Consider the following 24,442-nt stretch of genomic DNA (forward strand, 5'->3'; position numbering starts at 1 on the left):
TCTAATAATCCACTGACACTTTAAACATGACCAATATTTTTTTATAAGGGAGTAGCACCGTTGTTAGAGCAACTCCAACAGCATATCCATATTTCGCTCTCTATATCTCTATATGGATCACTATCTATAAAGATTCTTCCTCCATATTACTCCACCACTCCAACAGCACATCTATATTTCACCCTCCATATTCTTTCTCTCATTTTTTAATAGTATTCTATAACTAACAATATATTCGTAACGACTATATTTTATAAATTAGTACATTAGTTTATATGAATATTCATGAATTTTCCCTATTTTTTGGAATTAAATTTATGCCCTAAAAATTCAAGCAATATAAAAAATAGTCAAATTTGAAGAATTTTCATTAAAAATTTGTAAGATATTTTTTGTGGGAACCATTTAAAATGGATTCTTTGTTATATATTCTATTAGTACAAAAATCTTTGTGATTTTAGCAGCTTTACAAAGTCACTTTTTAATTTATAAAAGAGAAGAGAAGAAATAAATTTTTGAAGCAAAAGCTAATTAAATGTTGCTGGCCTCTCTCGACCCTCTACAGAGTCTGCTGTTGCTAGATAGCGGCACAGGCAGTACACGCTAGATTTAGCGTGCGGGCAAGACGATTTGGAGGGCATCCATAAATAACGTATGCGTTACCGTGTCTGTTGGAGGCTGATTTTAGAGATACACACGCTACTTTGAAGATAGAGGATATGATAGCGTGAGTGTTGGAGTTGCTCTTATGCGGTACCATTCTTTGACAAGAAGATTTCGAAGCCTTTCTTTAGTCAAAAAAGTGAGCATCCCATCGCCATCCAATTTTGACGATCCTAAACTTAGTTCAGCCTAGTGTTTTGCAAACGAGTCTACTAGGCTGTGTACCTGTTAGGTTGCATAATCATTGGTTAGGCCAATAGCTGGCTCAATTAGACTGTATAATCGCTATTAGGTGGGTGACTGAGTAACAGTTTTTAAAACCTTGGTTTAGCCACACTTTTCCTACACGTTTTAGTTGGATGCAGGAATGGATAAAGATAATATCATTGAGGGTGCCATTTTGTGAGAACGAATTATGACCGATTTAAAATAGCCTTCACGAGATGTGCTTCAGCTTTATTTATAAGAAATGAATTTTGACCGGATTACGATAGACTTCATCATAGCATCATTAGTCTCTAAACATAATAATAAAGTTTACAAATCTTAAAAAGCAAAAGCCCTGTAGTTGATTCTAGGTACTTGCCCCTTCAAACTTTGAGATTTGTGCAGCACCAATTCGAAGTGTGAAGTGTACTGCGTACAACCATTTTGGTTCTCCCAGCAGTTCAAATAAAAATCAGAAAAGGGAAAAGCCTAAGAGGGCCCACTTGCAAGTGACCCCGTGCGTGTGCTCCGCCTCCGCCGCATTGGGCCACCCCCCCCCCCCCCCCCCCCCGCGGGCTCGCAGGCTCGCAGCTCACTAAACCCTATTGCCCACCCACCTCGCCGCGCCGCCGCGTAAACCCCGCACCCATCTCGCCGCCCGTCACCAGTGGCGCCATGGCGGCTGCCTCGAGGGGCCTGCTCGCGCGCCTCCGCGGCCTCCCCCTCTCCCGGCCGCGCCTCCTTCCCCCTTCCCACCTCTTCTCCGCGGAGCCTCTCGTCTCCCACCCTGACGACGACGACGGCGGCGGCGGGGCCCGGATCATCGAGGCGCGGTCCGGTGTGATGGGCCCGAGCTCGCGGCGCACCGGCGTGATCGGTGTCAAGTGCGGGATGTCGGCGATGTGGGACAAGTGGGGCGCCAAGGTGCCCATCACCGTCCTCTGGGTCGACGACAACGTCGTCTGCCAGGTCAAGACCGCCGAGAAGGAGGGCTTCTTCGCGCTACAGGTGCTGCGAAAATATCTCATCTCTTTTTGAAACGTTGATGGTGATGAGAATCGCGAATTGCTAGTATTACTCACTTGCTAGATTCGGAAGCAATTGGTTTATTGTGGCCGTTAGGGTGAGGTTTTTCGCCTCCCAGATGAGAATGTCTCAACTTTGAAGTGAAATGTTGTAAAATATTGTTGGTGGAATTGTTGGGGATCACTAACATCCGGTTGTTGATTCACTAGATCACGATATTTTCTGATGGTAGTGGTAAGTAGGTTTCTTTGTAACCAAACCCATGTAACAATGTTCTGGCCACAGCTGTTCCCGCAGTGGCTACAAAATGAAGTAAAAGAAATAAGTGAAGATAGATAAGTGGAACAAATGGTAGTTCTTTTGTGCCAAATTTCCTTGTGTTCATGCACCATTTTACTCTCTTCAGGAACATGATATCGGTCTTTTGCAGGTTGTCCTATCAAATTAGTCCTTGTTCTATTTTACTTTTGTTTTTTTTTTTCTGGAGATTGTTACATTGTACTGCCAAGGCTTTATATGTCAATTGTAAGGATTTATATCTCGAGAGTAATCTTATGGTTTTGGCCACCATAATACATGTCACGCAGTTGCAGTATTGCAGGTGACTGTCCAGCAGTTCACCATGAATAATTGAGACAAACTAGTGCAATTATGCCCTACTTTTCTAATTTAATTTATTTAAATGAAACGCAGGGTGGAAACTTTATGTATTTCTTTCTCTTTTTTGTTCTATTTACCTTGCAAAATTTATTGCTAACTTCCAAAAAAATTCTCCTTGTGTTTGTTAGCTCGGGGCGGGCCAAAAGAAAGAAAAGCACCTAACAAAGCCTGAAGTCGGCCACTTTAGAGCACAAGGAGTGCCTCTGAAGAGAAAACTAAGGGAGTTTCCTGTAACCGAGGACGCACTTCTTCCTGTTGGGACAACCATCACGGTTCGCCATTTTGTGCCTGGACAGTTTGTTGATGTCACTGGAATCACGAAGGGGAAAGGTTTTGCAGTACGTATTCTTGCCTATCCGTATCTAGTTCCTGTGACTTCATTTCTTTGAGACAGTTCACTACATTGTTCTAGACCAGCTGAAGAATCACCAGGGTTTAACCTTGAGTTTCTTTCAGCAACACCTCTTTATTTAGTTAGTTGAAAGGGAAATAGAGGGAATTTTGGGAATATGCATGAGATACATGTGTACTTCCTAAGTTTCTAGCTATGCCTTGATTCTAAGTTGTTCTGTTTCAAACATCCTTTTGATTAAAAATGTTCTCTTGCAATTTGTTGTGACTTTCTGATAATTGAAGTAAACACTGTATGTGTTTCTTATAATTGCTGCAATATGCAAACAGAGAGATAAAGTGTTAAAGTATGACCAGTAGCAATCACAAATCATATGGGAGACCAAAGACATTAACGAAAATGTTCACCTCCTTTTGAAATAATAGATTCTTATTTTCTCTGAGAGTGAAAGGCCATCATGTCCAAAGTAGTGTGCAACCTAGTAACTGTAGTTATTCTTAGTTTTACTGTGGGATAATTGTCTTTTCGGATCTTGAGTAGCTTTTCTATAAACGCTTAGCACATAACAGAGCAGAATTTGGCTGGGCAAGTTAGAGGGGGTCATGAGGAGACTGGGTAAGTGATCCTTTTTTCTGTGCCACTTTGTAATTTGGCAATATCCACAAGGTAAAACGAGTGTTGAGGTTTGAGAAACTAGGAGGGCCAGTATGTGGTAAACAACCAATTCTTACAATAGCTCTCGAGCACTCCTGTGCACGTTAATACTTCTATATGGTTTTCAAGATCCTAGATTAATTTTCTTGGGGAATTGTGTTGCTTTACATTGGAAAATAGGCAAAACTGGTCAATTCCTCATTAAAACATTGTGATTACTGAAGTAATATGACAATCATTTTTGCCTTTCTTTTAAGATGACACTATAGAACGAATCAATAATGTCAACAGTATCAATGTTCAACAATTTAACCTTTTGTGATTCTTGTAGGGTGGGATGAAAAGACATGGTATGAGTGGGATGCCTGCCTCGCATGGTGCATCCTTATCACATCGCAGTATCGGTTCTACTGGTCAAAGAGATGCTCCTGGAAGGGTATGTTATATAACAGTATGACATCTATATACTGAAAAAATGTTATGATGTGTCTCTCTTCTCAGAAGAGGTGTTACATTTTCCATTAGGATTGACAGCAGCGAAGTTTTGCTAGAAATTACACATCCTCTTAACAGGATAAATTCTGGATGTTAAGTATTGCTCACAGGTTGTTTTCTGTGCTTAATTAGTTAAGTGGATAAGACCTTAAGTATTGTTGCCACGTTCTCGTGTTTGTCATATTTACTTGGGTTGTACTATGAACTATGAGTTAAATGATGTACTCAAACATGATTGTACCTCCTTACGAGTACAGTGCATTTAAAAGTGTTAAATAAAAACTTCAATATGTTGTTTATTCAGATCTGTCTAAGGCCTTCATTGGATGATGGTGATGCATGTGTACATCTATAAAGCCTGTGAGCTAATGCTTTCTCATGTGAAATATATGCTGCCAAAGTGCATTTAGCTTTTTGGCTTACAATGCTTAAAATTCGTTAGTTTGATATTAGAACTTAAAGATTTGTAATTAGGCATAATTCCTATTGGTTAACAAATGGTAATATGTTATACGACTGCATGGAGCAATCGGCAAGAGAGCAGCTGCTTTCTTCATTTATGCCCGATAGGTCTTATTTTTAGTTAATAGATTATTTTTCTCTCTAAAAGAACTACAATTATTTTCTCCATGAGTGGATTTTAGAAGCTACTTCCTTGGTTCTTTCCATGAATTATGCACAACACAATAGATGTTTTCTTCTCATAAGTTCCCTCAGGTTGAAGTGAGATCATCTTAAGTCTTGTGCTCTGTTGAAACAGATTGTGTCGTCTGTCACGCAGAAAAACACTTGGTTTAAATTGTCCTGGCCAGTTTGTAGACTCAAGCTATTGATAGGAATGTACTGATTAATGTGTGCAGAAAGCAGTGCTGCAGCAGTTATAATGACATAGCAATTGGAACATTTCAGGTTTTCAAAAATAGGAAGATGCCTGGACGCATGGGTGGTGTACAACGTACTGTCAAAAATGTATGGGTTTACCAGGTAGACCCAGCTAGGAACTTGCTGTATCTGAAAGGCCAGGTGATTTGATCATTTCTGTACATCACAGCACATTTTGCTCAGGCATAGAGGTTATGATATGTGTTCAATGTATCTCTTGCAGGTTCCTGGTCCTCAAGGTAGCTTTATTTTCGTGAAGGATTCAATATACAAGAAACCTGACACAACATTGCTCCCATTCCCTACATATTTCACGCAAGAAGGTGAGTCGGAAGACTTGGATCCTCTAATTGCTGATCTTGGTGATGTCGACCCATTCATGGCAGCAGACTAAAGACTATAGACAAATTTGGAGGATGCCTTTTGCGTTTTGTGCACTTCAGCTCGACCGTTCCACAAGATTGTTACATTTTGGATGGATATATGAGTAGTTCCTGAATCACAAGCATCATCTGATTACTGGCCAGCCTGATCGGTGTTGTTCCATGTACATCACCTGGTAACTCAATTAGGATTGCGAGCTGATTGTTTAATTTGACTCAATGGAACTTCTTTTTAATAAGTTGTGTAAGAGAAGCCTCATAGATATATAAAATTGCATATTTCACTCCAGAGATCAGATGTTGCAAAAGGTTCAAAAACCCAATGTAACCGACCTCATGAGGAACTACGTGCATAAATGGGAGGATACACGACAATAACTCCACCACCCAGAGCAATAATAAATTGGTGCTGCAGTACATGTGCGTGACTTATGTAGTGTTTGATTTATGGAATGAGATAGAGCGGACTCATTCTGTTTTTGAGCTGTTTGAATGGATAGCAGCGGGATAGAATAGATCGAAATTAGAGAATATTTTTTAAAGATTCGAGAGGGACTGTTCCAAAAACAATAGTGGAACACAGTCGTAAATAATAGTGGAACACAGTCGTAAATAATAGTGGAACGTAGTTGTTTCACTTTGAACATGACACTGACGATAAATTCGATGTATAAAATAAACTTATTCTATCTCACTCACCAAACAAACATGCATCTATATATAAATAAAATCATTACATCCTCAAATATATGAATAGAATTATTTCATCACACCTCACTCTCAAACTAAACACTACTTCAAAAACTCGGTCTTGCATCGTTATTAGGTTTTACTCTTTTATCTTCCGAGATTTTTTTCATTGTTTATGTTTGTGATGTTTCTCTTCTGTATTCGATGTTCTGAACTCTACTGTAATATCCAGTGTGGTTTTGCAGTCCTCGTATGATTCTATCATGGGATGTCCATTTGCTTTCCCGACCTGTGTACTCTCAGAAGAGGAATAAGCACGTTTTCAGAAATTCCCGAACTCCTCAAATTTTCATAACAAAATGCTACTAGCTAGTAATTCAAAGAATATGTCAGCTTTTCCGGGTGACAGTTAGGTTCCTACTTTGAATCTCTGTACCGAAAACCAAACGAGAAAAGAAGGAAATCGTGAACCATTAATTCATAGCAACGCCAACAAAAGCTAGCTTATGCGGCGGGTGTTGTCGCTTGTCGAACCGGCTGCAGTAGACAGCAGTGGTTTCTTTGTTTCCCTTCTGATTATAACCTTTCAAGGCTATCTTCTTGTACTATCTTGTGCCGTTTGGTTCAAAAAAGAAAAAGCAAAAGCTAGCTTACAATTAATACAACAAGTACTGTTGCCAGTTTACCACAACACAAACATCACATATATCATATATGTAGCATTATTCATGCCTTAAGAACATCGCCACTACATGACCAAGAACTCAACACCATCGACCTAATCGACAACAAATCAAACACAACCAACACATCTAACTCTCTCCAATGCGGGGTAACTAGAAGGGGCAGAGCACGAGCTAGCTAGCTAGACGAAGGGTGCAAGCCTAACTGCACATACGAACGGCACACAGATAGATGGAGCCCAGGAAACCAACCAAACCACGCTTGCGTGCGTGCATGCACGCACGAGCACGACGAACTGTGTAGCATTACCGAGCTAACAAATCTCTACCACGCGGACGGACTTCAGGGCTGCTTGGAGTGCTCGGCGACGGAGCCGGCGGCGGGGGAGCCCGGCATGCCGCCGAAGCCGCCGAGGCCCGGGGAGCCGAAGAGGGGCATGCTGCCGATGCTGCCGGAACCGGGCATGCCGCCGAACGCCGGGATGGTGCTGCCGCCGGGCATGCTGCCGAACCCCGGGATGCTGCTGCCTACTCCGGGCATGCCGCCGCCGAGGCGGTCGAAGGGCGGGAAGGTCTGCGGCTGCACGACCGCGTCGTCCTTGCCCGCCACCGCCGTCGTCTTGATGTTCCTCGCCTCGGCGGTCGCCGCGGCCACGGCCAGGACGAGCAGAGCCGCCACCACCATCTTGGCTGCAGACTTCGCCATTACCCTCGCCTCTTCTTGCTCTAGACTAGAGATGAGAGTGTGCTGCGCGCTCTCTGCTTGCTGCTGGTGCTGCTGCTGTGGGAGTGTAGTGAGGGGAGTGAGAAGAAAGGCGGCGAGGGGATTTATAGCGTAGGAGGCGGGGGCATTGAAGATGGCGCAGCTAGCTCATCGGCCGGCCGGGGACGGGACAGGGGCAGCACGCAGAGGTGGTTGGTGGGGGGCGTTAAGGAGACGCTTAAAGATGGGGGTACCTGCTGCTGTTACTGCCATCTTGTGATCGCCATTAAATTTGCTCTTACAGATACAGATCACCGGAGGCGCCATGGACATGGAGAAAAGCAAAGGAAAGCAAATTTCAGATCTGGCCCGGCTACGCGAATGGTTTCAAAATTCAGGGGAAAAAATAGAATAAATTCAGGAAAGGTGAGCATGCTATAGCTGCTGCTAGCATTGCATGACACATGCATGCACGGGGTGATCGATGGGGCCGGTAGTAAGGAATGTGTGGCTTACCATGCAGCATTCCTTTCCAAGTGAAATGAAATTAGAGACAGTCGTTGCGTTTTCATTAGCTTGGAACGTCACATCGTTTTCAGATCGAATACGTGCTGCTCCCATTGCGGATAGCAGAATTGAAGTGATGGCCAGTGAGAAGAAACAGAACTGTGGTCATCCTCATCCGATCGATCACGTACGTGAGTGGTAATGCTATTCGCCGAACCAGGCCGGTACTTAATAAGCATAAATCGGCACAGATCGGCTCTGGTCTACTACATTCATTCATCGTGTTCTACTGTATCAATGTTTGCAGTAACTAACGGCAAACAGTTGGTAGATTTTTGTGCTAGGTCGTTACTGTCGCTTGGACGGGTCCGAGTGTCTGAATAGCTAGGGTGTGCAGTGTTTGGGGCAGCTATCCCGTGGTGACTCCAACTAAATCTCTCCTTCTTTCTAAAAAAATAACTAAAATACAGCTTCTATTTGTGCTCAAGTTGGCTTTCTGGTGCTTAATAAGCAGCAGCAAAAGATTGTAATCTTGCCGTAGGATAAGGGAAAAATGCAAAAATCTCCCCAAAAATTACTTCGATTTTGATTTTTCTTCTCAAAAGTTGTTTAGTTAAAAAAACCCTAAAGGTTTGGTTTTGTTGCAAAAATACCTCCAAAAATTCAAAAAAATCACAAAAATTTATAAAAAAAATTAGAGACAATTCTAAGACCTTTTGTGAAATTTGTTTTCAAAATAATATCTTTTGCATCATATTTCATGGAGAGAAAGTTTAAAAAAGAAAAAGAAAAACGTGCAGTTCATTTATTAATTCGAGTTAAATGCATAGTTAATTATTTACTAATCCAAAAATCATGAAACTAATTTTTTTAGTCTTCTTACATGATCATCTATCTTCTAAAATACATGAAATCTTGAAATAGTTACTGTAACGTGCAGGATTGAGTAAATGTGTTGCAGATAGATTAATTCATAACTAATCCATAACACCCCAAAATTAGTGAAACCACTTTTATTGGTTTACTTAAACAATTATTTGTGTAGGAAAAATAATGTTATACATGACAAAGTTAAAGTAACATGAGTTAATAAATAAGCTGCACATTTTTCTTTTTTTTCCAAACTTCCTCTCCATGAAATATGATGCAAAGGATATTATTTTTGAAAAAAAAAATCACAGAAGGTCTTAGAATTGTCTCTAGTTTTTTTAGCATTTTTTGTGATTTTTTTTAAAATTTTGGAGAAACAAAGTCAAACTTTTGTGGGATTTTTTATAATAAAACAATTTTTAGGAGAAAGTCAAAATCCAAATGACTTTTGGGATGGTTTTATATTTTTCCCGTAGGATAACAAAGCTCTTGTGATTGCCCTAAAAACAATAATAGTAAATGCAAGTTGGGACACTGTTCATGCATCCTCGATCGGTCTAGTCCCATAAAACATTGATAAACATTAAACAAACGTATGGTTTGTGGAAGGATGGTAGTCGTTGGTGACATAATGTTATGGGCACGGACAACATGCCCTGAGAGGAGGGCAGTAGCATTTCCCCTTCTTTTTTATAAAAACAAAGCTTGTTTCATGGCTTGTTATACATGTTAAATATAGATGAATTTATACTTTATTGTACCATTTGTTTATGACTAGCTTTTTAAAATTACAACCACTGTTCCTACCATCATTTGTGTATTCCTTTTGTTGGATTTTGTTAGCTTTCTCTTGAGTGTGGTACTCTGCTTTTGTTGGAATTTCTTTAAGAAATAATTTCATGTCAAAGCCAGCCCACTTTGTTAGTACTATCGATGCTAACAGTAAGATCTTTTTGAGTTCTTTTCCATGTAACTGTTTACTCGCATTCAGAAATGGTCCATGTCTATCTCCTCTTTCTGTAAAAAGAAGAATAATGCTCGTGTGGAGAGTCCCAGTATGGGTCGGAAAGTTTCAAAGTTTCATGCACGCAAGATGAGTGGTACTGAAGGAGTATCGATCTCGTGTCCATTTGCACCTTTTATTCTCAGCGATGAGCTTTTCTTTTCAAGTAATTTCTCTGCGGTGAAAATACAGGTTAGGCATGCTGCGTTACTTATTATTCCAAATTAAGTACAGCGTTAAAATTTCCATTGCAGCATGATAAATCAACCAGCAGCAAAATTTCCACCAGCACTCCATCTCCTGATTGAGGTGGTGATTCGCTGGCGCGGTACACCGTACAGAGGGGCAGATAGGGGGAGGGCGCAGCTCTCTCAACAATTTTTTACCATGGATGAAAAAAGAAACGAAAAAAAATAGAGAGAAAAGAGGAGGAACGGGAAAAAGAGAAGTGAGAGGGAGGTAAATGAATCACCTACCTAACTCATCTGCATCCGTCGCTAACGGTACCCGCACAACGGCTTTATGCCACACGAGTTACGACGATATATCTACCGTACGTCCGTGGATCGAATCAACTTTCTCCCGCGTATGGTTGGATGGATGGACATCAGGACATGGACTGGAGACGAGTATGGCAAGAGCTAGAGGCCATAGGCATTTTGCACGGGCCGCTGCACTGATCAGCGAGAGGAAATGTAAGGTTCGTGGCCAGAAGTAGATGAACAGTTGCAGCACCTTCAATTTCTCACCGCCCAAGCCCAACCAACCGCATTTCCTTCCGTAAGAGCATCTTCAAGAGTCCTTCTATTCCATCCTTTATCCTCTCCTTCATCTATTTTCTAAAAAAAAAAGAGTCTTCAAAGATCCTCTATCCGGCACTCTATTTTACCGGACACGTCATTTACACGGTCACACACGCTAGATGTGGCGTGCGTTCTCCCCCCGCCATCTTCCTGTAGAGAGACAGAGAGAAGCAGGTAGCTTTTGCTTCACAACTTTATTTCTTCTCTTCTCTTTCAAAAATTCAAAAAGTGATTTTATTGAGCTCCTAAAATCACACCAATTTTATACTAATAAAATAAATAACAAAGAACCCATTTTAACTGATTCCCACTAAAAATCTCTTACAAATTTTAAATAAAAATTCTCTAAATTTGAGTATTTTTGTACTTTCCTTGAATTTTTAGGACATAAATTTAATTCCCAAAAATCAAAAAAAAATTATGAATATTCATATAAACTAATGTACTAATTTCTAAAATTATTGTCAGTTATAGAATACTATTAAAAATAGAAGAGAGAATATAGAAGATGAAATATAGATGTGCTATTGGAGTGATGGAGTAATATGGAGGAGAAATCTTTATAGATAGCAATCCATATAGGGATATGGATGGTATATTATAGATGATCTGTTGAAGTTGCTCTAACAACCTCAGCATCAGCAAGCTGATGTTTGCTTGGCATTTCTTCTACAGCTAGCTGTTTCACCGGCCGGCCAGCAGCTGGGGACTCGCACGTCTTCACTGCTAGTTGACCTAGCGGTGTCTCAGATGTATAGGTGTTTATATTGACCACAAGAAAACGAAGCATCAAGAATTATCTTGAAAATGCTATTACATATAGTTATTAACATTGTGATTTTATTGCGTTATAAAATTCGATCAGAAAATGATGGCCAAAGTTATGTTTTTGTATAACATGCCCATGTCTAAAACGGAGAGTGCTTGAATGTACCTAGTACCAGGAGCGGGAGCGCGTCCCGGCGGTTGGCATTTTGCTGTACTCTCGCCCTCCTCCGCCGGTAGCAGTGAATGGCGCCTAGCTACTAGCAACAGCTGCTCGCCTGCTCGTACGCGGCGGCGTCGGAGATCAGCTGCTGGCAAAGGATAAAGGATGCAGATGCAGAGTGATGTCCTGCGTGCTCGACAGGCGATGTTGCCTGGTGTTGTTGGGAGGGAGGACCGGTTGTAGGAGAGGTCAATAACCAATTTAATTACTCCCTTTGTTTCAAAATATAGAACGTATTAGGATTAAAAAAGTTAAATTTCGTAAATTTTGATTAATAATCGGTCAAATTATGTGCATGTTTAGTGTGTAAAAGATATATCAATAATTTTGTATTTTACATATATTTTAATGAAATATTAGTTTTGTAGTAATTGATAATATGTTGTAAGACAAATTAATGATCAAATTGTACTTTTAAAGAATTTCTTATATCCTAATATGTCTTGTAAAAATAAATGGAGGGAGTACTGTTCTTCCATCCCTTTCTTTCCTGCTCAAATTTATCAGATGGATCGAACGGTTTGTGCCCGGTGGCCTAGCAGGACGTCTCAGCCTGGCTGGCAGCGGCAGCGAATCTGATATCTCCATGTCCTCCGAATTTAACTTGCTGTACTGTTGCCAATTAACACGGTGCCAGCAGTACGACATGCAGCCATACTTGTTAGTGGGAAGCAATGGCAGGCTAGCCTTCAGCAGATCGATTGACCTCACTTATTACTGCATCAGACAGACGGGAACAGACGGGAACGAGAGAGGTAGATGGGGAGATGCAAAAAAGATCCGGATATCTTGAAAGAAAGGAAGAAAGCCAGGTATTTCACTGCTTGCCGCTTTGCTAGCGGAGGCATGTACGTTGATCTCACGCAACTTCAAAGCTGCAGAGGGGCGTAGCTGCTAAAATGATCCGGGTGTCACTTTATTAAAATGATCCTGATCGATATGAACAGGTTACTAGTAAAAAAAGTCTTCACTTTGGTGCCGGTGCACCATCCAAATTATATTTAGCTTTGTCCATAATTGTAATATTCATGGTATCTAAAAAAAATGCAGCAGTACGTTCCGTTGGAGAACAAAAGCAAGGCTGCAGCTAGGGTGGCAATGGTTCGGGTTGGGACCAGTGGAGCGTGAACGTACCTAACCCGAAACTCAATCTAGTCTTGAAATGGTTGTCGAGTGCAAAACATCCCCGACCTCGACCCCGGCCCCGGTAGGGACCCGATGTTGTACTGCGAAGCAGAAGGGCAGCGACGGCAAAGGAGGAGGGCGTGGGCGAGGCGACAACGGCGGAGAGCCTAGGGCGAGGCGTCGAGGTGGCACCTCGGTGCTCCATAGTTCCATGTGATGCTCAGGCAAGAGCTCATCGTCGGATTTGGGACTTTGTGGAACGGGAGGGAGGAGGAGCATGGCAAGGGGATTACCTTAGTAGAAAACAGTGGCACCCCCACACGGGGACGATGTTGGGCGGTGAAGGGGGAGGAGTGGCCGACATGCACATGCCGCAGGCGAGGGGGATCTATGGAGGAGTGGCCACCAACAATTGGCTGCACTCCCGTAGGAGCAGGAGTCACCGCTCGTGGAGTCATGGACAGGACTACATGAGTCACTACTGGGCTAATAGGATCGTGCTGCATGGGCTACTGAGCTATTGGAGTTTACTGAGCTTTTCTTAATTCAGGACTCGTGGGGCACTTATAGAGAAAACAAAGCCTTGATCCTGAACCTGATTTAGATCGGGGCGATCCCTTGGTTCTATGGGACGAAATCTATATCCAAACACACCCATACCGGGTCTGAAACCTGTGGGGCCCAACCCGAGTCATCATGTTGCCACCCTTAATTGCAGCATCTATGCAAGTACACCAAAAAGGAAAGTTAAAAACTTCGCAAGTGTCAGCTACCGCGTTTTTTAGCTCGACCCATGTGCGAGGCTCATCCGTAGATAAATGGGCCCAACTCAACCCACAAGAAGGGAAACAAACAAACAAAGAGGCGGCAGCGACGACGGGATACCCCAGGCATCTCAGGCACCCGGATGTGCAGAGAGGCAGATATAGGCTCTGTGTGATACAGCTCAAATTTATGGTTTTTTAAAAAACAGTTTATGTTAAAAGCTACTTATGGCTTTCTTAGCACATAAAAAATACTCTCAGACAGTCTTATCAGTTTTTAGTTTATTTTATTAAAAATCAGTTTTTCTTTTCAAAAACTAACAATAAACCAACATATTTATTTTAGCTTATTGCAAGCTTCTAAAACCAACCATATTTATTTTAATTTGATACTCCTTCTGCTCGCTCGTACACTACAACACTATCCACGGCGTTGGTGTACGGCGGGGCAGTGCGTTCGTGCCGGCAGCTAGCTCCAGTGCAGGCAGCGCGCGGGCGGCGTGGCACAGGGTGTCGCCTCGCGCTAACAACGTCGTGGCCTGTGGGGTTGGGGGACACTGGCCGCGCCGATCCAGCGCGCTGTCCTCCGGATCCACGGTCGCCACCCCAAGCCAGATGTGGCCCAAAAAAACTTGTTTATCGCAAGCCAGATGGTGAAATTGCAACGTTAATCTCACCTCACGGGTTGACCGGCCTCAAAGTTGGTGCCCCGTCGTCGGCAGACCCCAGCAAAGCCCTGCCGAGTCCTGGATCGGGAGCGCAGCCACCGATGCTCACTGCTCGCGGCACGATGACAGGCTGTGTTGTTACCAGTCTGCAGTGTGTGCTCTCACTGGCATGTCATGTGGGTCTCGGCAATGCTCAACAAGCCACCGGAGTATTCAATTATCTGCATGCTTACGCTGGGGTTTCCCGGTCGCTCGCAGAGCAGGTGCTCAGTCATTTCGGGGTATTCAATTTCTGGCGCGACAGGTTGCTCACAAGTCTATGGAGCAGAAGTTGCTCGTGACTCTGACACAGGGTAAAAATGCTACGGTTACCGCTGCAAATGCGTCTCGAAATGCGCGGTCCTTATCAGTCTGCCTCGGTTTCGTAATAAGCTCAGCAACCGAATTTGAATTAAAAAATGTAAATTGATTTTAAAAAACTCAAAAAAATTAGAAAAAATTTTCATAAATAACTAGGGGAAATTCTAAGACTATATGTGAAAAGATTTTTTTTTAAAAAAATATTTTTTTATCACCAAATAGCTGCTCAAATATTAGGAGTTCGTAAAAAGGCTGAAAATGATTAAAAAGCCGAAACAGACCGAATGCACAGTGAAGTCAACCCGTTTTAGCCCCGCTCAAATAGATAAGGGCAGCCGGCGTTCAGCACGCGTCGGTGCACAGCTCACTTTCCCCTCGTGTTTGTCCACAGCAAAAATCGAAGAATTGTAGCCTGGCCGGCCAAATCCATAATAGTCCGGCGGAAATCCGGCGTTGAAGCTTCGGTTATCGAGCGATTAGCGTTGGTAACCGACTGCATATGAGGGGTTACCGTCCACCTTTGAAGAGCAGCGCGGAGCTCCTAACGTCAAGCGATTTTCGAAGATCTTTGTTCGGTAACCACCTATTTACTAGCGATTTTTCATGTAATTCGTTCGGTAATCGTTCTTAGGAGTTTGGTAATTCGTTGTGTGGTTGATTATGACAATTTAGTGCTTGATTCGCTCGGTTATCGACCATTTACTAGCGATTTTTCATGTAATTCGTTTGGTAATCGTTCTTAGGAGGTTGGTAGTTCGTTGTGTTGTCGATTATAACGATTTAGTGGTTGATTCACTCGGTTATCGACTATTTACTAGCGATTTTTCATGTAATTCGTTCGGTAATCGTTCTTAGAAGGTTGACAGTTTGTTGTGTGGTCAATTAGGACGATTTAGTGGTTAATTCGCTCGGTTATTGACACTATTGCGTCGATTTTTAGTCTGATGTGCACGGTTGTTACCTTCTACTGGCAATGGTTATTAATATTGGTCAAGTTAATTGTTTCTTAGACATTTATGCATGACTAGCAACATGACAGCACATATTTATCAATTTAACATGTATGGACATAATTATTAGTAGGTTAACCATTGAATTTTATTCTTCCAACAGAGATAATATAAACTAATCGATAGCGGATAGAGATGTGATGTGGCAGCACGGGGACAATTTGGCATCGGGGTTTAGGTGCAATTATTGTAATAAGGAAAAGAAAGGTGATGGTGCCATAAGGTTGAAAGAATATTTGGCAGGGCACGGATCGAATGTTATACATTGTGATATGGTGCCTCCAAATGTGCGTAATTATTTCAGACATGAGCTAGATAGAGCAAGAGATAAGAGGAAGGGAAAGGGTGAGGAGAGGCTTCGGAGGCAAGAGTCAAATAGAGTTTAGGTAGATTTGACAAGAGATAATGAGGACACGGAAGAGGAACAGCTGCAGCTTGTCATGGCTCAGTCCAGGGACGAGGAAGAGTTCAGGAGAAGGGCAAGTAAGTTCTACAAGCATGGAAGTGGCAGTGGAAGTGACAGAGTAGGCACTGTGTTAAAGAGGATGTTTAGGAGAGCATCTTCAACCAGGGAGCCACCACAAAGTGTCAGAGATTACAATGTTGCTGTAGCAAAAACCCATGTGCAGCCGAGGATTGATACCGCGTCATGTAGTACGAAGGAAAAGAAAGCAAAGGAAGCTATTGGTTTGGCATAGTTCAAATTTTTTCACACTTTATGTATTCCTGGTAGAAGGGCAAACGACGCATTTGATGCTGCAGTGAAAGAAACACAGAATATAGGGTGGGTGATTAAGTTTGTAATGAATTTATTGTTACCATAATTCTTTCTTTTTTACTTATGACCATCTGTTCTATAACAGCGCGAGAGTGTATCATCTCCAACTGGCCGGGATATAGATGGTAAGTAACTAGATCAGAACGAGAGTGCATTGAAGAAGATATTTGACCAGTGAAAGCTAGAATGGCCAGATTATGGGGCGACCATCATGTGTGATTCTTGGATTGGACCGACACACATGAGTATTATTAATTTCCTTTTATATTGCAATGGCCGTATATTTTTTCACAAGTCCGTAGATGTGACTGGCTACAGTCAAGATGCAAAGTATTTGAACAAGGTATATTATTTTGCTGAGTTGGTAGCATAGTATTTCAATTGTTGCATATTTATTTGGTTGATTCGTTTATGCAGGAGATAAGAGCAGTGATCAATGATTTGTGACCACAAAATATTATGTAGATCGTGACTGATAACGGGTCTAATTATAAGAAGGCATATCAAGTTCTCAGAAGAAAATATCATGCTATCGCGTGGCAACCTTGTGTGCCGTATACGACAAATTTAATGTTTAGTTGGTGAATTTAGAGAACACGACATTATCATTCAAAGTGCAAGGTCCATATTGCGATGGTCGTACAATCATTCATAGCTATATGAAATGATAAAGACCACGATTGGTGGAGATTTGGTGAGGTGAAATGCCACAAGATTTGACACAAACTATCTATTTCTCGAAAGCTTTCTACGCTGAAAGGATAGTTTAATGCAATGGATGGCATCTAGTGAGCTTCAGCAGTCTCGCTACATTAGCTATGATATTGGGAGACATGCACATAGTTTCATATCCTGCTTACCATGGTGAGGACAATCTTAAAATGGTTGTCGATTTTGTTCAGTCATTGTATGCATTCTTTGATTTGCTGATCAAGACAAGGTGCCAATATTGAGTGAGGTGCTCCTGAGATACACCGTTGTCAAACAGGAGTATGATTTATTGTATCACAATGATAGGTATTCTTTTGAAAAGTACATGGCAATTGTCGATCGCAGAATGCATGATCTAGCGAATGGGACCTACATGAATACCGGTGATACACTCATACCACTTGCATTCTTATTATACCAATGCTTATGGTACTAATGCTTTGATTATCAACTTGCAGCGGCCGTATTGAACCCCCACACGCAGTTTGTGTACGGCAGGGGTCCAAACTTGTTTGAAGATCTCCGAGAGGCATTCGAGAGGATGACCGATGTTAGTACTGTCGTGGAAGCACTTATTGAGGTTGAAATATATCGGACAAAGTCTTTGTCGTTCGCTGGTTCGCTCGCTTCACGAATGGCTTGTGACGGCAGGACTCAACCTGGTACAAATTGCATTGACATAGCTAACTGTTGCATCACTTTATCTACTTTTCCAAACGTTATATCACTTTACCTACTTGCAGCGCAATGGTGATCTGTGTTTGGTTCGTCTATACCTACACTAATGATGCTTGCCAGGCGTCTAGTGTCTCAGTGCGCTTCATCTAGTGGGTGTGGGAGGAACTGGAGTACATTTGCATTTATCCACACGAAAGTTCGTAGCCGCTTAAGCTACAAGAAGCTCCATAAGTTGGTATATGTCAACTACAACCTAAGAATACAGAATAATTTGGATGCAGGCTTCAAATCGACTGTTGATGATGATCTATTTCAACGGCTTATGGTGCTCACATTGAACGAGGAGAATAATCTGCTCTGGGACTTTATGGAGACCGGTAGATCAAATGCTGCCCCAGAGCTTGATGAGGAGGACACAAACAGTGACATACCTATACCAACTCACCTGGTTACAGACACAGTGAACCCACAAAAATTACCATGGTGGGCTTGTAAAGTGGTAGAGGATACACACGGAAAAGAGGAATGAGCAAATGGCGCGTCCAAAGAAGAGAAAAAAAGATTAAGGGTAAGGGCAAAAGACAAGTGCAAAGCGATGGGAGCACGGATAGTGACCAAAAGAGCCCAACTTACTAATAATTGAATGACAATAGCTTAAAGACAGATAGCGCTGACGATGATGGTCATGGAGATGATGTTCCTCCATGCACATCCTCTGTCGTTGCTCCTGTGTAATTCACTAGTGAGAGTCAGTTTTCGTATGCCACACAGGACCAGGACCACAGTGCCCCATCCTCACAAAAGGTATGTTATACAGGGTGGCCATGATGGACCACAAGATAATAGGAGATATTCCAGTAACTATGTCATGGAAAGTAGTTCTGGATAGAATCCGTACCACTATCTTATCTCCGATGCTCAATCAGAACCTCCTATTCGATGGTTCTATGAGTGGCAAGACTTTAAGTTTTATGCCATATTGCAAGGACAATGGTCAACCACTTATGCATAAACGGGGTAAACTTGGGCAGAGTTTAAGACAGAGTTGCTATTTACATAATGTATAATGCTCATGTTCACCGAGGAGTACAATACAAACCAAAGTTAATCGCCCCTCAAGCTGATGGTTCTGAAGGTGATGATAATTTACTTTATACAACTACTTTATTCCCATATCATGATATTATACTAAATTTTTTTTCCATCTCGTAGGTTGCAGGAGGCGTTGATACTATGCAAACTATATTTTAAGCATCGACCATCACTTTGGTAAGTACCGATGGATGGCATATGATTATATTTTTTTATCGATAATTCGACATATTTATTAATTTAAGGTGCTATATATGCAATATATGCATATGTACAATGAAACAATTATATAGTCATGCTCGTATTACTTTTAGTATCTATTTGTTTTCTTGAAAATATTCAAAATATAGCAAAGATCATGCAAAAAAAATTCTGATTAAACAAAACATAGCAAATTTCATGCCATATTGGTACTATTTTTTATTTTTTTATTTTCTTAGAAATTCATAGATTAGAAGTTCATCCAGTCGGTAACCGTTTCAAATCGCTCAGTTTTCGATCAAAATCTCTCTCGATTATTGAGAGTTCGGTTATCTAAAAAATCATTCGGTTTATCGCAAAATCGCTTAGTAACCGGTCCAATTCGACCGGCTACCGAATGGTAAATCTGGTATTTTTTTTTCAAATTTTACTGATTGAATTTTGAGCGAATTTTAGCCGAATTTCGAGCGGTTATCACGATAATCGCGATTTTTCGATAACTGCTCCGATCCGATTACCGTTGTCAAAAAGATTTTGAAAACCTTGCTCTGGCATGCATCATACGAAAGATTTTCCAACTAAAAATGAATGCACCATGCATGTGTGTGTGCCTGTGTTCTGCTCAACTCGACCGGGAGTGCCCAGACCCAGTGCAATCTCGTGCCGAGTCACTGGCCGCCGAGCCCACGCTAGCAAACAAGACCATGAGGTCCACGACGGCCGCCGGAGCCGGCCGCGCCACGTTTTTGAGGTGGTCCGTTCCGTGCGTTGACAAGTCCAGCAAGGCTGTTTCCATTGGCGGCGGCCGGCTCGCTCGCGCCAGGCCACAGCCAGTAGGATTTTCGTTGGCACCGATGGACGGATGGGTGGATGCGCACCAGGCACGCACTGAGAGGAACTGACACGGGCTTGTGGCCGTGTTTTGGACACATGTTAAATGGATGGATCAAGCACGCCAGGGCTAATTTTATAAGCCTTTGACCGTGCAGGTCTGCCCTTAAACGTAAAAAGCGTAAGGTTTGATTTCCCCCTATATATTTCGTGTTTAAATAATGTACAATTAAAGTGCGTGGTGGGGTGAAATGCATACTACCATGATATTTCACCGACATACAAGAGCCTCTGCGGGGTACTAATAGAGGACGCCAATGATAAGCTAGGAGGCTAAACCAGTGCGAGAGAAGACTATGAACACTAGTGTAAGGGTGGTATGCCAATGTTGAAAGATAATTTTTTCTCATGACTAACAATATTATCGGGGCTAAATCTGTATAGTTCTTGTTGGATGGTACAACAATAGTGGTGTTTAATGGCACGTCGTGATTAAATAATAACACTAAATTATGATGTTGAAGAATTCTTTTTTCCTCAAGAACCACTATTGCTGGGACAAATCCTACACCTAGCCTTTTTCAATGCCGTGGCTGTGATGTTTCATCGCACATCGTGATTTTAGACAAATGATACATGGGAATAGGAGAGCTCGATCTGGTTGGATGTTTGAGACATAGAAACATGATAGAAACGAGCGGATCATGGAGGACATGATTCATAATAGACTTTGTTTTGAGTAGGAAAACATGAATGGTATCGTCATTTTTTTTTCATTGAAGGAAGTGGAAAGATGATTGTTTAGCGATGTTTTACCTTTTGCATACGTTTGGATAGCTATGTACTAAAAATGAGATACATAGAGAAAATCAACATTAAAACAGCTTATAGTTCTTTTTTGCATGTTATGCAGTTATCTGGCAAACTCCAAACAAATGTTTGTACACAAACTTCTTGGCACAGTTCCAAAGTTGAAGCTCCTGCCTTCCATAGCCGGCAAAGTACACAAAATCTATTAGTATTGTCCATGCAAATAAGTAGTGTAATTATGTTATGCATGTATGGCACAGTATGTTTAGACGGGAATGCTCTTGATGAGATGGTTTATGTAAATTATTTGGATGCATATATAGGACGGACTATATCTTTGACAATCCCATGCACATTCAACTTTATCCCCTAAAGCAAATGCTACTTGACACACAATCACCATTTTCTAGCATTGAGCATCCACAATGTCCACCAAGATACTCTAAGGCTCCGTTTGGTTTGTGGAATTGGACGGGATGAATTGAACTGGAGCTCAAATCCAAATCCATGTAGAAATAGAAATGAGGTTTCAATCCATTTATTTTGTTTGGTTAGTAAAGGAATTGTTGAAATAGAATTTGGATAAAATTAATTCCAATTAATTCTTGGTTGCACAATATGAGAAAATCCATGGTGGCCATGGAGATATGCTCAGATCCACTCCATGCCGCTCCACCTCCACGACCACCCCTTCGCCACGTGTGTGCTCTGCCGTCTGGCACGCGTGTTTCTTTCTGCTACCTTCACCGCCGTCATCGACCACCTCGACGCCGCCTCCCGCCCGGACACCGCGCTAATCGCCTTCTGCGTCGTCCTGGCCTTCTACTTGCACTCCAACGTAACGTTCCAGCTACTTATCAACGTGCAGATCTGAGCACCGGAGCGCACATCCTTCTCTGCCATGGTGGATGTCATCGTCTCCACCTCACTCACCTATGCTCTCGCTGTTGTCTTCAATGCCATGGTGGTCGGTGCCAGTGCCACCTCTACCCTTGTCGATGACGGCTCCATGAGGAAGAAACTAGATGTGGCAGTCGCCGGGTGGTGGCGCAGTGGTGGTGACGGTGGTCGATGACGGCATGACAGATGCATTCTCGTACAGAAGTCTGTTTGGTTACCTGCATGACAGATGTAGTCTGCATGAGTCATCCTAGCTATATGATGCGCTCAAATTGAGCTTCACTCGCATCCAGGCTGGGCGGTTGCATACTGTATGAGCTACTGTGTCAGTAGGACCAACTCGTCAATCTCATGTCACAGGGTCATTGCATCCGCTCATATAGGCAACCAAACACCTTCACAGGTTACTGCATCCGCTATTACATCTGCTCATGCAGCCAACCAAAACACTATTCTCAAGAGCTATATGACTCGCTCAGCCTGCTTTCACCCAGTCAGGTTATACGATGCAACCTCTCTTTTACAATCAAATACACCTATAAAATTTCTGACAACCAATTTTGTTGTCCGACCTTACTTGGAGATCACCTCTTCTCTTTTACGTCAACTGCTCACCTTTGCCATTAAAATGTTCTCAGCATATCTCGGTCACCCATTTCCATCACAATGACATTGACATTCACCTCGAGATCGACCTTGGCACATAGCATATAAGTCCTATAGTAACAGCCTTTGTACTCTTCCTCTGCCTTCTCTACAGCTAGAGGCAAGTCTCGTAGCTATGTCACCTTCACTGCTAGCAAATTAACCTTAGTTATTGATGGCAACAGAATAGGATCGATGATGGACAAATAATATGTAAGCGAGGAGGCGGGAATGCTAAATAGCTTAAGACGGAGGGTGGCATGGTATGTAACCCTAAGACTAAAAAGGGAAAGAAATGTTGAAAACTTAACAGGAGAGTTTATCTTTTGTCAATGGTTAGATTAAGTAACAAGAGTGTTTTATCTTTTATCAATGGCTACATTAAGTGGGAACATGCTAAATATTTGAGTGATTTTTGGGTTTATTTGGATTGAGCCCCAGCTAACACCGCCAATCCGTTGGCTCACCAAAAGTTTGGCGCAGGAATCGGACGCCTGTGTTTCGCCCACAGTTGGAAAAAAAACTAAGCGTTGGACGATGATAGGCTGGGCTCACCACCTATTGGCGTCCATCCAAATGCGCGGGAAGAATAAGAGTCAATGCAAATTTTTTGACGGGACGAGCGTCTGCGTCAATCCAAACACACCCTCTATACCTATAAGTTTTGTAACTAGGGATGGCAATTGGATATGACGGATACATGTACTGCTTACCCATATCCGCACCTGCTAATTTTTACATGCCCATGGGTATACCTGCGAACGACCATGGACGAAGAGCGGGCATTAGACCCGTTGCCAGCGGGCATACCTGTTTAACCACAACCCATATATTAACTCATTTGAAAAGATTATGAAACAAAAGGATAGCTATAGCTATTGAGCCTAAAGCTCGATATCACCACACCACATCAAATACAACATAATAATGCTACTAGTATGATACAACAACTAATAGATACAACAACAAATTTTTAAGGGGAAGACATGTTGTATATTGTAAAAATTTTGATAAGAAAAAACCCATTGCCGTGTTGAACTGCTGTCACCTTAATGGCATAAAATGTGCTTTCCGCATCAGATAGAACGCCATTGTGGCCTTGTTCATGCAAAGAAGAACAAGAATCAATGAGCTACCACAAAATATACAAACAATCTCCTAAAAATAGTTGTGAACATGAATCAAATATTTACGAGAATTGATTAACTACCAACACAAATAAGCATGTGAATTTCGACAAGACGGCTACGCCTCATATCAATCTGCACCATACTAGATGAATCTGTGCGTGTTAGAGATTACGAGGACAATATAGGAGAGGAGGGCGATGGGCCTGACGAGAATAGGGATGAGGATGAGGATGGTGACTGGGGCTGGATGGTGGTGACGGCAGAGCTAAACAGTCGGATCTAAGCTAGCGGCAGGGCTAGATTTGACGGTGGGCGGGCTAAGTAGACGGTGACAGGAATCAACAGCTGGTCAACATAGTGCTATCTATACCCGATCCTATTAAGTTAAATTGCCATCTCTATTTGTAACTCCACATTGTGGAGGTTCCATATGATTCCTCCGAGTTTTACCGCTTTGTTTCTTTTTGGCACCCAAATTGGGCATCCTTTCTCCCGCAGGCCGGCCAGATTCGACGGTGTTTGATTTTGAAATTTCGAGACCGAATGCCCTGGACCAGAGTACCCTGCTCCTGCGGTCCCGGAAAACTTCGCCCACTCCACACACCAGCTGTTCCTGTTCAGTTCAGTCATCAGTCTCTCGCAGTCTCGCTGTTGCCACCGGCCGTCCCTGGTCCCTGGTCCCTGCCACCCACCCACCGGTTACTGTTCTCGCCTCGAGTTCAAAACGAAACCCAGATCTAACCGAGCCCAGGGGTACGACCGTCTTCTCCCCGCACAACTCAGTACTCGAATCTTGTGTGCTCAGATGCGGTTAAAAAAAAGACAAACGCAAAGCCTTCACCCTACGGATCTCACCCACTGCAGACCGGTCCCATGTACAATCGGGTCCACGCGGCAGTCATAGCGGGTGAACAGTAGCCGGGCCCCCCCTCCCCACACGCAGTCCGGGCTGCGGGCCCCGCAGACTTGACCGGTCAAAAGGCGTGGCCCAACCAAGCCCCAAAGGGATCCCGCGCCTTCAGGCGCACGCGGCGCGAGACCAGCTCAAGTGACCGACACGCGGGCCCCCGGAACGGAGCGGCCCAAATGTCGGCGGGCGTAAAGGGCGGGGAGTAGGAGCGGGGGAAGGGGGCCGCGCGGGCGTCCTGTGGTGGTGGTGGGTGCTTTGAC

General features: G+C 42.7%; 2 protein-coding genes across 2 annotated transcripts; one reads left to right on the forward strand and one right to left on the reverse strand.

The window, feature by feature from the left end:
• The first annotated feature begins 1,441 nt into the window (after positions 1–1,441).
• Positions 1,442–5,611, forward strand: LOC133908983 (large ribosomal subunit protein uL3m-like). Its single transcript, XM_062351240.1, has 5 exons — positions 1,442–1,878; positions 2,685–2,894; positions 3,894–3,998; positions 4,967–5,080; positions 5,163–5,611. The coding sequence occupies exons 1-5, from the start codon at positions 1,546–1,548 to the stop codon at positions 5,331–5,333; spliced, it is 933 nt and encodes a 310-aa protein (XP_062207224.1). The 5' UTR covers positions 1,442–1,545; the 3' UTR covers positions 5,334–5,611.
• A 1,082-nt stretch (positions 5,612–6,693) lies between these two features.
• Positions 6,694–7,645, reverse strand: LOC133908994 (MFS18 protein-like). The gene has a single exon (XM_062351251.1). The coding sequence runs from the start codon at positions 7,399–7,401 to the stop codon at positions 7,039–7,041; it is 363 nt and encodes a 120-aa protein (XP_062207235.1). The 5' UTR covers positions 7,402–7,645; the 3' UTR covers positions 6,694–7,038.
• Positions 7,646–24,442: the final 16,797 nt, after the last annotated feature.

This window comes from Phragmites australis, chromosome 1, assembly GCF_958298935.1.
Source record: "Phragmites australis chromosome 1, lpPhrAust1.1, whole genome shotgun sequence".
In the NCBI taxonomy this organism is placed as follows: domain Eukaryota; kingdom Viridiplantae; phylum Streptophyta; class Magnoliopsida; order Poales; family Poaceae; genus Phragmites; species Phragmites australis.

Bases quoted from the DNA above. Each gene is read 5' to 3' on its own strand.
- LOC133908983 (XM_062351240.1), top strand. From the start codon at position 1,546: ATGGCGGCTGCCTCGAGGGGCCTGCTCGCGCGCCTCCGCGGCCTCCCC. The intron at 1,879-2,684 runs GTGCTGCGAAAA...TGTGTTTGTTAG, and splicing joins AGGGCTTCTTCGCGCTACAG to CTCGGGGCGGGCCAAAAGAA. The intron at 3,999-4,966 runs GTATGTTATATA...GGAACATTTCAG, and splicing joins AAAGAGATGCTCCTGGAAGG to GTTTTCAAAAATAGGAAGAT.
- LOC133908994 (XM_062351251.1), bottom strand. From the start codon at position 7,401: ATGGCGAAGTCTGCAGCCAAGATGGTGGTGGCGGCTCTGCTCGTCCTG.